The sequence below is a fragment of the Nestor notabilis genome, unplaced genomic scaffold (genome assembly GCF_000696875.1).
Source record: "Nestor notabilis isolate BGI_N333 unplaced genomic scaffold, ASM69687v1 scaffold5071, whole genome shotgun sequence".
NCBI classification, from domain to species: domain Eukaryota; kingdom Metazoa; phylum Chordata; class Aves; order Psittaciformes; family Psittacidae; genus Nestor; species Nestor notabilis.
The window spans coordinates 120,897-135,520 of NW_009914175.1; the positions used below are offsets into that span (position 1 = coordinate 120,897).

General features: G+C 34.2%; 1 protein-coding gene across 1 annotated transcript in view; it reads right to left on the reverse strand.

Annotated features, from left to right (window-relative positions):
• The window catches only part of LOC104412724 (poly(A) polymerase alpha), a gene marked incomplete at its 5' end in the record, with an annotated part of 30,751 nt that extends 18,208 nt beyond the window's left edge, over positions 1–12,543 (reverse strand). The window contains 10 exons of the mRNA XM_010023520.1: positions 880–1,001; positions 2,484–2,556; positions 4,116–4,254; positions 4,350–4,439; positions 5,831–5,942; positions 8,025–8,078; positions 9,553–9,662; positions 10,158–10,239; positions 11,644–11,710; positions 12,365–12,543. Coding sequence (XP_010021822.1) covers positions 880–1,001; positions 2,484–2,556; positions 4,116–4,254; positions 4,350–4,439; positions 5,831–5,942; positions 8,025–8,078; positions 9,553–9,662; positions 10,158–10,239; positions 11,644–11,710; positions 12,365–12,543 — 1,028 coding nt within the window. The remainder of the gene's footprint in view (positions 1–879; positions 1,002–2,483; positions 2,557–4,115; positions 4,255–4,349; positions 4,440–5,830; positions 5,943–8,024; positions 8,079–9,552; positions 9,663–10,157; positions 10,240–11,643; positions 11,711–12,364) is intronic.
• Positions 12,544–14,624: the final 2,081 nt, after the last annotated feature.

The window sequence follows — 14,624 nt, forward strand, 5'->3', positions numbered from 1 at the left end:
AAAAAAAAAAATAAATACATAAAAAAATAAACTTTTTAAATGCAGTTTAGTATCCAGAGTAAAAACAGAATAACTTAGCAAAAGGTTACTACAAGTTACTTCTCTCCCTTAAAATTCAAAGGAATTTATCAATAAGCTTTATATCGCAGTCATACCTTAAGAGATCATTAGTTATTCAAATCATATTATTAAGAACCTCAATAAAATGTGATTAGAAATGTACATCAGTTGATCAGACTGAAAATTTCACATATATTTGCTCTGCAGTGTAACACTGCTCAATTTAATCTTCTGTGTATGCCAAAGTAAGTACTCAATCCAAAGAAGATAGAGATCTTTTTCCTTACAGTATTTGAATCATCTCTATTAGAAGGTGAAGAAACAGTAAGACAATAAGCTACTGCTCTTCCTGAGAGAGCTACTGGTATTTGCTCTCTGCACCAAGTCTACTTCCTGCTCTGATAATGTCTTCCCTTATTTACTGTAATTATCCAAGCATATTACTAAGAAAAATCTAGAGGACTCATCTCTAAGCAAGTATATGTCTTATATTAGACCCAGAAATGGCCATGATGGGATTACTACACTAATCTTCAATGAGGCATGACACAATCTAAAGCCACTAAAATAAACTAACAAGGCATTCTAATTAATTACTCTCAGTTTCTAAAGAGTGAAGGAAAGGTTTGCAGAAGTCTCTACTGAATTTGGAACTTTAAGCCACAGAAGTGTAAAAGGCCAAGTTTTACCTCCCTCAGAGAGTCTCACATCAAGAAGCTATTTAAGACCCTCCCACCTCTTCACTCACAAACCATACCCACAATGGAACTATTTTAAAGCCATTTGAAAACATTTATATAGAGAGCATAAGATGACTTACCTTGTTTAAATTCCTCAACCATGACCATCCGTGTGGAAACGGACACATTGTAGGTAGAGTTCTGCTGTGGGTATGCTGGTGTAATTATAGGCATAAGATGGTACCTATCACTGGGGTTTACCTATATATAACAACAGCCAATCAGTTTTCTTTAAGCATACACATGAGTTAACAAATTTGGATTTCTCCCTTTACTACAACAGAGTCTTAAATTCTAAGAGACTTTAGTTTGCAAACCAGGTTAAATTTCCCAACAGTTCAGAGAAAGTTTAGAAAACAAGGATAATCCTTTTGAAGGACATTATTCTGAACCACAGTGATGTGGAAGGGCTGTAACCTGTCAGCACATCAAGATCAAGTTGCAGGCATTTCTAAGTCCAGAAACACCAACTGAACAGAACAACTTCTCACTTTAACAGAAATTAGCTTGGGAGCACATCAAAACAAGAATACCTTATCACCACATGAGCACCTTCAGAAGAACAACTGTCTTCAGACCTTGCGAAAATGTTTTAGACTTTATTTCTGTAATGCTACTGAAACAAAGAGCTAACTTAAGACAAGAAGCTCTAGGCAACCTGACAGAAGTATCACTTGCATTAACGTATCTTTTATTAAACAGCACACAGAAACAAAAAAAAAGAAGGGACAAAATACACACATGCAAAATACATTTTAAACAGCATTAGGGTAGTATTCTTGTAGATATTAAACTAAAGATAAAATGCTGACATTAACTTACCCCACTTTGCTTATTAGCTACTACAACACACAGACAGTTCCCATCACACTGACCTCAAACCCCTACTGCAAGAACAACAGCAAGACTAGAGAATACTTCAGCTGTCCCACATTATTTAAACGTGGACTTTAGTCAACCAGAAAAACAGATATGAAGTACAACAGGGCATACAACTCAACCTTTGGTGCTTACTTTATTCACCAAAAAAAGATTAATTGAACACCAACTGTTCTAAAATTCACAAAGCGGCATCAAACACATTCACACTAAGCCCTACTGAAACCTCAGAATGTGAGCTGTGCTGCAAACTGTTTCACTGAATGCCTGAAGGATCTTAATGTCCAATGCCCTTAATGTAAGTGCTACAAATATGGAGATCAAATATTATAAATAACATACAAAGCAACTTGAAGTCTTCAAGTTATGATCTTCTTTGGTCCAAGATGAAAAGACATATTACTACAACTGTATGGAACTGAAAGTATCTAGCTGTGACTGCAATGAAGTGAATTCAATGGACTTGCAAAAGTAACAGGTTTTAAGTTAGAAGCAAACCATTTTAAGATAAGCAGTTTTTAGAAAATGCTTTAAGGCATATATCTAACCAGGCTGAGTATTTATTAAGATCACATTGCAAAAGTTGGGAGTAAAAAGTACATTGTTCAGCAAGTGTGCTTCGAGTGGTCAGTTTAGAAAATTAAGCTTTGTTCCACATTCAGGAGAACTAGAGGTTAATTATAAAGAAGACATAATACCAAAATATTACGTTTAATAAACCCAAAATGAAGTTCACCTAGGACTCTTTAAGCAACTGAATTTATTGTACAGTGTGACTTATAGGGGAAAAAATAATACACTAACCCTTGGGTCCCATACAGGCAAATTAAGATTGCATTCTTCTGGCTGTTTCAATAGCACTGGATTTGGCCATTCCCTGTTCAAAAAGATTGTAGCACTGAATAAGACTATTGGATACAACCATGTACGTTCAACAAACAATACTTTTGAATGCGATCCTTCTTAACTCTGCTCTCAAGGTAAAGCATCATTTCTTTAAGACTAAGCTGGTCTAACTGGGGTTCTTTACCTAAGCTGTATCACTGAACTACAATACAGCTTTAATTAGCTTCTCCAGGCCATTAAAACAATTAATTTTTTGTAGTCTTGGGAGTTTCATAACCACCGGTTTAGGTAACTAAAACTCCTCTAATTTCCTCTTGAAATACACCTAGCAAAGAGAAATTCCACTACGAAAACTGACATTGGGTCCATCTTCAAGCTAGCTGTTTCATGGACAAACTACAAAAGAAACAGCCAACATGGTTACAGCATTACAGCATCATTACAAAGCATATGTATTTAAAAAAAAAAAAAAAAATCAAGTAAAAATCCATGCTGAATGAAACACTAAAAAGAGAGAGGCAACACTTCTGTTCTTCAAGTCATCTCTACTCCCATAAGTTATCTTCTTATAAAGAGGAGAAGTCAGTTAATCTCTTGGTATTTGTACATTAACGCTCCTATGCTATGCACATATAAAATGGGATAACAACATAAGGAACACAGTGAACAGAGCTTGCAACCAGTTTTCCTCTACTAGCTTTGTGTGGCAATATCTTACTAAACACCAGGTACCCCAAAAAGGCCTATGGATTCAAGACAGTGAAACTGTGGAAATTACCTTCATGTAAAGAAGGAAACACTATAGTTAAAGCAAAAACTTGGTACAATGATCCTTAAAATGTGTCAATGTCTCATGAAGACTAGAGGTAGAGACATGTTCTTTCAAAAAAAAAAAAAAAAAAAAAAACAACCAAAAAAAAAAAAAAAAACAAACCCCAAAACAGTATTCATTTGTAATCTGCAAAGTGCACTTTTGTCCTATTCATTCTAAATTTACTTGGAATGTTACCATTGTTCCCATCAGAGTTATTCTAACCATTTTTCTGAGGTAACTAGTTCAGGAATATGAAACCATATGTAACTGCAAAAACACCTAACTCTCTGCATTGACCAGATTAAAAAAACCCCACACTTTTATAACTGGTTCTCCACACCTGCATTTAAGCTATGTGCCTAAACCAGATACTGACACATCTCCTCTTTCCATTATCCCAGAATCCAAATATTAAAAGACTTTAAAATTTTGGGGTTTCTGCTCTTATTCTGCACTATGTAAGTATTTTATCTAAAGCAATGTTGAATTACAACAAATACCCAAGAAAATTTTCATCAAAAACTGGGTGGAGACTTTAAGAACACAGTATGTTGGATGACTTATTGAAAAAGCTAACATTTTCTGTCAGCAAGAACAATGCTTACAACTACATCTTAATTTGATAACACCTGAAAATGATACCATAAAAACAGGACTAAAATTTAGTGTCTACAAACAATTTTATTTTAGTGTAATCTAAATATTAAAAAAAACCAAAAAACCAAAAAACAAAAACCAAAAACCAAAAATCCACCAAAACAAAACCAAAAACATACCATTTAGAAAATACCAAGAAAAATTTATGTACAAGAGTTGATGCTATTGCATTTGGATAAAGCTGGCAAGTTCTTGCTACTAGCATAGCCCAGGAAACACCACCGAGGAAACCTAGTATATTGGAATAGATGTTGTGGCCTGTAGGTTGAGAAGGAAAGAGACAAAAGAAGAAAGGTATCAGTAACTGCAAGAGTTGAAAGAAACTTGACAATTTCTTGAATAAAGCTGCTTACGTTTTGCCCACAGTTTGATAGCTCTCAGTGTTAACCTGAAGTTGTCAATGTTTGGTACTAGATGCAGAATTTCATCGGTTACCCGGCAACCTACCAAAAGAAAAAATCCATTACACTTGCTGCCTCCAAAGTTTTTTGCTTGCTTACCCTCCCTCACCTTCAAAGCTGTCAAACCTTAGATCAGCATGCTAGAAACTAATTTTGTATTTTGATCACTTTTGTTTTGAATTAGAAAGCTCAGCTTTTTTTTTTCCCCTTACTGTTTCATAGCAGCACTCAAGACAATTCATGCACGCATAGTTATGGTTGTGAACTGCTACTTGATTTTTCTGTTATTAATGAACTGCACAAGCTGTTTAACAAGTTTCAAGTTCTGCTGTTACAGGATTATATGCAATGTATCATAGAACACACAGAAAAATTAAAAAAAAAAAAAAAAAGGAAAAAGTCCTCATGGATCTATAGAAAACCTGAACTCACAGGTCAAAGCTTTGTTTGAATTTATGAGAACAGGCTAAAAAGAATAGTTTTTAAACATATAAGTATCTTTACTTTGATGGGATTTTTTTCAGGCATAAGAGTAACATTACAGATGACAATATTAACAGCTTGATTTTTATTTGTTTTTTTAAATCAAGAATAAGTAGTTGTTCATTGTTACTAAATAGCTGCACAGAACTGGTGGCAAGAAAATAGTGTTATCTAAGACTAGGAGTTCCTTTCAAAGGAAGAAAGCAGCATGAATTCTAGAGACAGCACAAATGTGAATCTCACAGAACAGTCCAAATTGCTGTGGTAATCTCAAATCACCAAGTTTTCAGCTCGTAACAGAAATCAGTGCTATCTAACATGCTCCTCTTCCCCAGCAAATTGCATCCAGGCTGAAGGCCCTGCCACCTCAGACAGGACATTGTAAATAAACATTTTTTTAAGCTGCAGTATCATAGAAAAGTTAAGCATTACACAAGCTGGTAAGCTACGAAAGACCTGCCCTCAAACTCACGGTATTTTGTTATATAGAATTTATCACTGAAGCAATTTTGTGTTGTTTATACATATTAACACACATAAAAAAATAATCAAAACCAAACAAAACTTAAAAAAAAAAAAAACAAACCCAAACCACAAAAAAAAACCCTAACACACTACAACTAAACCAACCCCAACAAAAATACAACAACAAAAAAAACCACCCCCAACAACCAACCCTTACATATCTTTATTTATAGAAATACCAATCCAAACCAGAGTCTTGCAAGTCTACACAGTACCACTTACTACCCAAATTAAAGAAAAAAAAAATGTTATGAAGATCTGGCCAACAAGAAACCACCATTTTCTCCGAAGATATATAAAACTGGTGATGACTTCATTTCCAGCTATGGCGTTGGCATATTTTCAGACAAATCCACAACTGAACTACTGTATCAAACAACCTAGGATTTCATGAGAAATTTATATGCAAAACTGTATATACATACCATTAAGACTTCGTATGCATCTAATGTCTAAATTTTTAAGTAGGCTATCGTCTCGTAGGTCTAAATCCTCTGGAATAGTTTGCAGTGCTAATCTTGCAAACAAAATATCAATCTTGGGAGGAAAACAAACAAACAAACAAACATACATTAGAAAACTGTTCTTCTGCAGAATTCTTTAACCCATTTTTACCATGTAGAAGTTTCTACTGAAGTCAGAAGTACTACTTTCCAATGTAAAACAAGTTCGAAAATACCTTCAGATTAAAGTTGTATTATCCCTAGAAGGTCTAGCACCTCTGAAGATTCAAAGTTCCTTGACAGTAAATGCATTTTTCAAATAAAGAAATTAATAGTCTGACCTATGTCTTTTTGCGTGTAAATAATTTTTCTACAGGAAGAATAAAAAAAAAAAAAAAAGCAAGAATGTTTTTGCTTATTTTAAGCAAGAACATAAAGTGTTTATTTAAAAACTCGTATTGGCAGAAACTTCTGAAGTTTAACTGACAGGATCACCGCAAAACTAAACTTCTTTCCCTCAGTTCTAAGGTTTTCTTTACAGACAGAAGAGCTTCAGACACCTTTTGCTTGCATTAGGAAAAGGAAAATTAAATTAAAATGTCTGATGTTGACATTCTGGGCATAAACACAACCATCAGAAATTGTGACCTAACACCACTTGTATATATAAAAAAGAGTGCTTGTAAGTTAACATTCAAGGCTAGAGAACTCTCATTTGCTGTCAGCAACATGTGATAAGTCTATGCAATAAACCTAATGAGAGCACATCATAAATTACTATTTCGAAGCAAGATACTACTACTCTTACAGTAGGCAACCCTTTTCATTAGCATATTCACGCTTGTATTTTCAATTTCATTTTTAAACAAGGAGAGACAACACTGGTTTGGCTTGAATGTGACTGCAAAAAAAATAAAAACCAAAACAAGCAAGCAAAAAATACTAGTGAGAGGATACCTGTGGCAAGTTTCAATATTTAGAATTAATACCTAAGCTACATAAACAGAAAACAGATTCTCCAGAAAAATGTTCCCAATACCCAATTGTATATGAAAAGTAATAAAATAGCTGACACAGATGTAAAGTCACTGGCTAACTTATTGCACAGTATCACATTTCTCTGCACATCTCTCTTTTGGAGAAAATGCATCTCTCTGCTTCAGCATCAGCTGACACATCAGTGAAAGTTCAAATAAGTAAAGCTGGATAGATAAGGGCAGAGGAGGTGGTTCACCTTCCAGAGACTCAAAAATTGCAATACCCTAACTAATGACCATTATAATTGCAAGGCAGAGATTTAACTCAAGTTGACAGAGAAGGAACTGCCCAGTCTTGTGTACAGTATGACAGCTCTTCAAGTCATGTGTCAGATGATTAGCATGGGAATTCTCTCCCCACTGTAAAGTACCCTTCTTATACCCCCCCCGCCAGTTGCTGTTTGACGTAACCCACCTACAAGTCTGATGAACTATGTATATGAACAATTTATATGTTTTTGTCTTGTCACCAAGATAACAGGTTAACTATAAACCAAGCTGAGAAAGATGAAGAGATTATCTTTTGAAAGCAGTGTTCTTGTTTTCTCAGCAACTTCACCCAAAATAGTAAAAATCAAGTTAAACAAGTTGATCACCCCAAGACAACTGATCCATCAGACTACAGGCATCAAAACAACTGTTTTGGTCATGTGTTTACAGACATCTGAAGAGATCAGGGGATACCCAGTTTACCTTTAGCAGTACATTTGTGAAACAAATCAAAGATCACACCTGCTATACTATAGACACTGAAACAAATCTGAATTTAAGGTTATGACAGTTAATTATTAGCAGCCAAAAAATTACTGAAGCCACATTATTACTATAATTTCTATTAAACGTGAAGTCTTAATAATGCCAATACTAGTATTCTACAGGTCAGTAAACTAATCATTACTAGCAAGTAGCGGTGCCTACAAGAACAGGGAGATATTCTATACAAAGCTTTTAAGTACATCAAGAAAGACTTTGTTTACTCCTAAAAGCCCCACTTTAAGTTACACAATTGAGGACTGTTGCCATGAAATTACAAGAGTCACTTTAACAGCACTCATATTAATGAATACTACATGAGTTAAAGATATCTTGAAAACTTCATTTTAACCATGCTCTACCAAAACAAAATAAAAGATCTTTACCTCTATTCCATCAAAACAAAGTTTAATAACCGGGACAAAAGCTTCTTCAACAGCCTGGAGGGAAAAAAGTCATATTTTATTTTCAGTACAGATTATACTTACAAGCAATAGTTACCAGGTCTAAACAACCACACTGACATGTTAATTATACAGATGATTTTCTCTGTTCAGATTGATTTTTGTCAGTAATGTCTTTCTCCACCATTGAGTACTTACGCAGTAAGCCCTGATCTACTACATTCTACAGCTATCTAGATGTTAATTTTAATCCAAACTCATACCAACTAGCTCCGACAATGTTACCTGAAGGTCCAGCTCTCTTCTTGCTACATGTAGGACATGATCAAATGTTTTACTCCTCACATAATCCCTAAGTACTCTAAGGCCAACCTAGGGGGAATTCTTACTCCAAGAGGACTCTCCTTTCTATAGTTTCTCCAGTCAGTATCTTATGAGAAATGACAAGGAAACAACTGGTTAACTACATAGTCTAACATCACCTAAACTAGTTGCAAGTCACCAGTCTCCAGAGCTTGAGCATCTTTTATAAATGTGGTCATTAATAAGGTACTTTGACAAACTATCCATGATGAAACGATGGAACTTGATGTCTACTCTGTCACAACCTTCTGGAACTCAGCATCCAAACCAAATGCAGATCTGCAGAGCACCACTTCCAAAAAAGCAAAGAACACTTCATACCTCCTAATAAGAAATTTAGGAACTGCAGGGACCTAACACAGTTCTGCGTTAACAAGAGGAGACACTACCCTATGCACATAACCTTAGTTAAGGTTACCTTAAAGTTATTGGATGTCAGGATGGATCCTAAGCAAAATATAACATTCACAAGTTTCTCAGAGTCATTTACTAGAGCAACCATTAAGAGTCCAGCTTATGTAAAGATGTACAAACTTTCTTCAGTCTAGCTTGAATGATAATATTCCTATAATAGAAACAAAATACTGTACACCACGTGTCTTGCATTCCTACAAGGGAAATGATCATCTTACTATCCTGAAAGTTTTACAAAGCATCTAATAATGAGACATAGTAAACGTGTAACTTCCATTTTTAAATGCACAGTTGACAGACAATATAGAATGTTTAGTTAATAGGAACCACTGTCATTGTCCATACAAGCATGAATTTATAAAAATGTCAGCATAACTGTATACTTTAAAACCTTCATTAAGACACTTTCGGTCCTGATCCTTTTCAAGCTATCACATCTGCATCTGCCTGCAGCTAGAGAGCAAGCAGAAATTTTGCAATACTAGCACACATCCTAGGAGACCATTCTGCCATGCAGATTTTTTTTAAATTATCTCTCTATTAAGTGGAAACAGAGAAAAACCAGAATAATCTGTTTATTTCAATTATGGTGATAGGCTTTGCTGCAGGTTAACTAAAAATCCACTGCAAGCCTTTAACCATAAAGTTATATTTCCTTATTTAAAGCATCATTTTTCACTAACTTTTCAGCAGCATCATCAGTTCAGCTAGCTGTATCAGACAGTTCACATACCCTCAGATCTTTCACTTCTTCTTGTTGTTTCAGTTTTTCATAAAACGATGTGAAAAAGTCACTTCTTTCAACATGTCTTGGTGCAACACAGAGGGCATCAATATCAGCACCTGAAATTGTTTATTAGCAGAAATAAGTTGTTCACACTTCATATGTGTGTAATGCCAGCACTAGCCAGACCTTTTTCTTTTGAAAAACAGGAAAAATTAATTTCTCTTCCTGTAGAAGAGCTTTTCTTCAGGAATACTAGGTCAAATCAAATAAAAAGTTCATGGCTATGGAGCACACTGAATACACACATACATTCTTTTTGCAAATGTGGAACATTTGTAGTAATTTTTAAAGAGCAAACCATGAGACTTCAAGTATATTACTTTCTCTTTTTAAATATATTCCAACTTTTTTATCTCTTTCCCAACCCATCACAAAAGCATAACATAGAAACATACTTTTATTTATAATAAAGAGTAAAAATGGCTGACAAAAATTTAAAAAAATCTAACACCACTTCAAAACACAGAAAGTATGTGTTACTTAAGGGTGGCATTTACAGCTATGTCATTAGCTCAAAAATGTGAGGTTCTTATAATAAAAGTAAATGTTACCTTTTGTATGAACCCCTAATCTATAGGATCCAAACGTAAAAATTTTTCCTCCAACATTTTCTATTACAGATTGTGGAAGATTCTAAATGGAGCAAATAAAATTGGTTATTTCACATTAACAAGTTTTAACAACAAACAGCAATTTATTTTAAACCAAAAGGAAAAATATTCCACAAATTTATGTTGTTGAAATAATAATCTTAGTATTTACAGAAAGGACGGAAGTTATGTTCACCACTTGGGAACTATTTGTAACATTTCAACTACATTACACATTACTGCCTCAAACTTAGTAACTATTCCAGCAGTCCTACACTTCAGGTGCAACAGCTTTAAACTATTAAGGACATTGAACACATTTTGCTTAACACTCAGGCATTTTGAGACTAACTTAGAAATTTATGATTAATTGCAATTCCGAGGAAAAAAAAAAAAATAGTATTTTCATCATCAGTGTTTACTAAATTACTTGCAGACATACCCATACTACAATCCCTATATAAAAGTTTGGGGTTGGGAGAGGTATTTATGTTAAAATTGTTCAGGTACATCTACTAAAGTTCCTAAATTTGTACCTTCAAAAAAAACTCTTGAACCCACAATACTGTGGGCAAAGACAGTTACACTTTTGTAACAGGATGCAATGTTACAATCTGAAGCCCTACATTAATGGTTACACAGCAAAAGATAATAAAAAAAATTTTGCAACGCATATTGAATCAACTTAAGTAGTTTCTTATCTTGCACCAGTGAAGATACTCTCATTATTTTGTTTTCAATGATTGTCCCCACCCATTATCTTGTTCATATATAAATTTCCATTTCATAAGTGTACAGAAGAAATACAATCCTAAATATAGTTAACACATAACAGCTTAAAAAAAAATAAAAAAAAAAAAAAAAAAAAAATAGTGGTTTACTCCCAAAAGCGCCACCTCCATCTTTACAATTTTTGCAAGTCTATAGTCGGTCAAAAAAACTCAAAAAACACATGGGTAGGGGTGTGGAGGACTACAACCTGGCAAAATCACTACTATCACTGTTAGAGTCTACAAAAGTAACAGAACTAACAGTAAAGAAAAAGACTGTAGATCATAAAGCTGCAAGTCCATTTTATGATACAGCACTGCTTCACAAAGCCAAACAATCTAAGCATGTAATTAAGGTAATTTATACATATGTATTCAGACAAAAAGTTAAGTTGTATTTCTACCCAGGGACATGAGGGAACAACTGAAAATTATTATTACAACTACCATGACTTTTCCCAGTGTTTATCGCTTTCTTTATTTGACAACATTCTACTTTGAAGGGGAACACTGCCTGGAATCAAAAGCAGCTACACAAAGGTCGTATTTATTTTTCCAGTATTGTCAAAGTAGATGCCCAAATCTAAGATTCATTTCATTTAGAGTGGGAACATATTTTGGAATCATCTTCCTACAGCAGTCTTAGTATGAGCAGTTCCTTGTAAACACATCCATACCTTGCTTTCACTGATTTCCCGTATCCATTCCTTTACCAGGTTATTTAATTTTCCCAAAATTAGAATCCTGTTGATGAAACAGCAGAATCACAGGTCATGAACTTAGACAAAACTAAGTCTCAAAAAAACTATTTTTTGAGACTTTGATCATCATTACATACACAGTAATTCAACTACAGGAACACCACAGATCTGAATACAGATCTTGTTTTATACACACCCACACTGAAATACAGTCAGTCTTACAATATTCCCACTATCTTTTCCCCTTTAAAGATCTTCAAGTGATTTAAACTCAGAAAAAAATGCAAGCATACAAGGCCTACACACATTCTACATATATGTGTTTTGCTCACTTTCATAAAACCTTCATTCATAAAACACATGCACTTAAAAGAACAGTAAACAGCAGTTCTGAGAGCAAAAAAACTCTAGAAAGCTTAATAAGGAATAAAAGTAGAAAAGTCACTACAAAAAAAAACTGTTAAGAAGGGAGGAAAAATAAAATAAAAAAGTAAGTCAGCCTCCAGAATTTAAAGATCATTTTAATTTATTTGTCTATTCTAAGGTATTCCTTTTAAAATAAGAAAAATTAAGCTTAATATTTTACTAGGCTTTTAAGAAAGCATTTGAAAGTACATAAACATGTTTGAGGTTCATTAGTCAACTACATGAACTTCAAGATAGCAGAAAACCACTGCTAAAATAAGCGTTTACTCACCTGCGCTGCAATTCTTCTTCCTCTTCAAATACACCATACGGTTTTAAGGTTTCAATTAATTTCTGGGTAAGCATGCAGTCAATCTCCTTGGGGGCAGCTAAACTGATAGGTGAGGTAATGCCATAATGCTTCTGTAGTTGCTGTGTTTGTGATCCCTGGGTTGTAACGGGACTAATAAAGGCAATTAGATAAAGTTACTGACAGAAACCAAGCAATACAAAAACATTTTAAAATTTTCTCAGAGAAATAGACAAGAGACACATACAAGGGAAATAAAAAGTTAAGCCTACTGTTAGTTTTTACATCACAGACCAGTTTGTATTAAATCTGTGGTATTATGGACAATAGATTTACCTTTCTCCAGTTCCAAATGCTGATTGCAAGGGTACAAGTTGCTATGAAGCATGATCTTTTACATCAGCTGCCTTCATGCACTCAGAACACTCACATGTATAAGGAGGTTCCAAGATATTTTGAGTTCATTAGCAACATACAGTTAGCTTTCAGCTGACTTCTCTGCTGGCCAGCATAACCGTGTGGGTAGATGAATAATGTCAGCTCAATTTATGCTGGCAATATTACATACAACATTGGCCTGGCTTCATGAGGTAGGTGTGGGGAGCTTATTAGGTTTGTGACAGACTTTGCCTAGCTCTAGTACCAAGGATGTAAGCAGTACTCTCTCCACATAACTCATGTCTCCTTAACATAACGCTTCATGTAAGTATTTCACTAAATAAGAAAGTTAGCCTCGTGTAAACCTAACCCACCACAATGGGTTAAATCTGCAAGGACCTAGTTCACTAGTATACAGGGAAATTAAAAGCCCTCATAGCATCCTTGCCTTGCAGTTTTCAAGCAACCCAGACAGACACAGAACCAAACCTCAAGCACAAGGACCATACTCAAGTCAATCCCCTCATTTCAATATCACAAGAAAGGAGAGACCACCATGCAAAAGAACTTCAGCAGAAACACAAAATGAAAGTTACCATCATGTTGTGAGAGAACTAGGTGAGCTTTCTGGATGAAAAACAGCCACGCAGTTTTTCATAATGGGCATATATTTGCAACATTCACATTTTAAAACAGCCTTATTTTAAGAACAGGTTAAGCTCTAAGGATAGCAATTCTAAGGGTTGCAAAACTAAACTTGGCCCTGTGTAAAAATACAAATGCTTGGATTCAGTGATTATTGCATGCTACACCCATGTAGTTAAAACTCTCTTTAATTGATAGTAGCAAGAACAGGTAGCCATAAAAAGGGGGGGGAAAAAAAAAAAAAATCACACAGAAAACTTAAACATTCAATATTGTAGAATAAATTATATACTTTAACAGTTAGGATAGCCATACTTTAAGAACTCTTAGTTTTCCTTATTATATACTTCACAAGTTCAAAAAAAAAAAAAAAAAAAAAAAGTACACTACTTAAACCTGTATTTTAAAAGTTCTAAAGGTTACTTGCAGATTAAATGTTTTACATTGATATATAGATAACTTCACCTCTAAATTATAAATATTCCTCCTTTGATTTTGCAAATGACAAATCACTGTAGTTAAACATACTAAAAAGCTTCTTTTCTGAAACCAACTTGTTACTTAATCAAACTTCCAGAGACCAAACAAAAACATTTTGATCTCTCATCAAAACACAGGTATTACATCAACAGCCATTTAAAAGTCTTACCAACAATTAAAGCAAGTATTACCTGAAAGTTAAGGTAATGCTTGTGTAGAACTGTCACATCTGCATTATTTAAGTTATATTCTTACTACATAAGATTACTCCCCTTCAAAGCTATAGCATTTTGTTTAATTCCAAATATATAACTAGTATTTTTCATTCAGATTGTGCACTAACATTTTTTCCTGATCAATTATTCATTCTACCAGAGCGAAAGTTTTATGAATTTGATCTCTCCCAACTTTCATAAAGCCTAAAGAAAGGAGAATTCCCCGCATTAAAAATTCAAGCTAACAGTTTATGTGAAAGTCCCATTCTTTGCAAGCTTAATATTCCCCTGTACATTCCTGTATTATCAGCCCTTTATATCTATACATGTTATATGCTATTTCTATCTTATGAAACAAGAAAAATTTTTCAGGCTAACTAGATACTGCATGTGGAAAAACTACAGTACAATTTCACTTTTACTCCCATAATCTGTTGTCATCATCTCCTCATGATTTCACTCCTTATTTCCATGAGGACTAAGTATTAAAAAATAATAACATTTTAGCTTAAAATCAGCAGGAA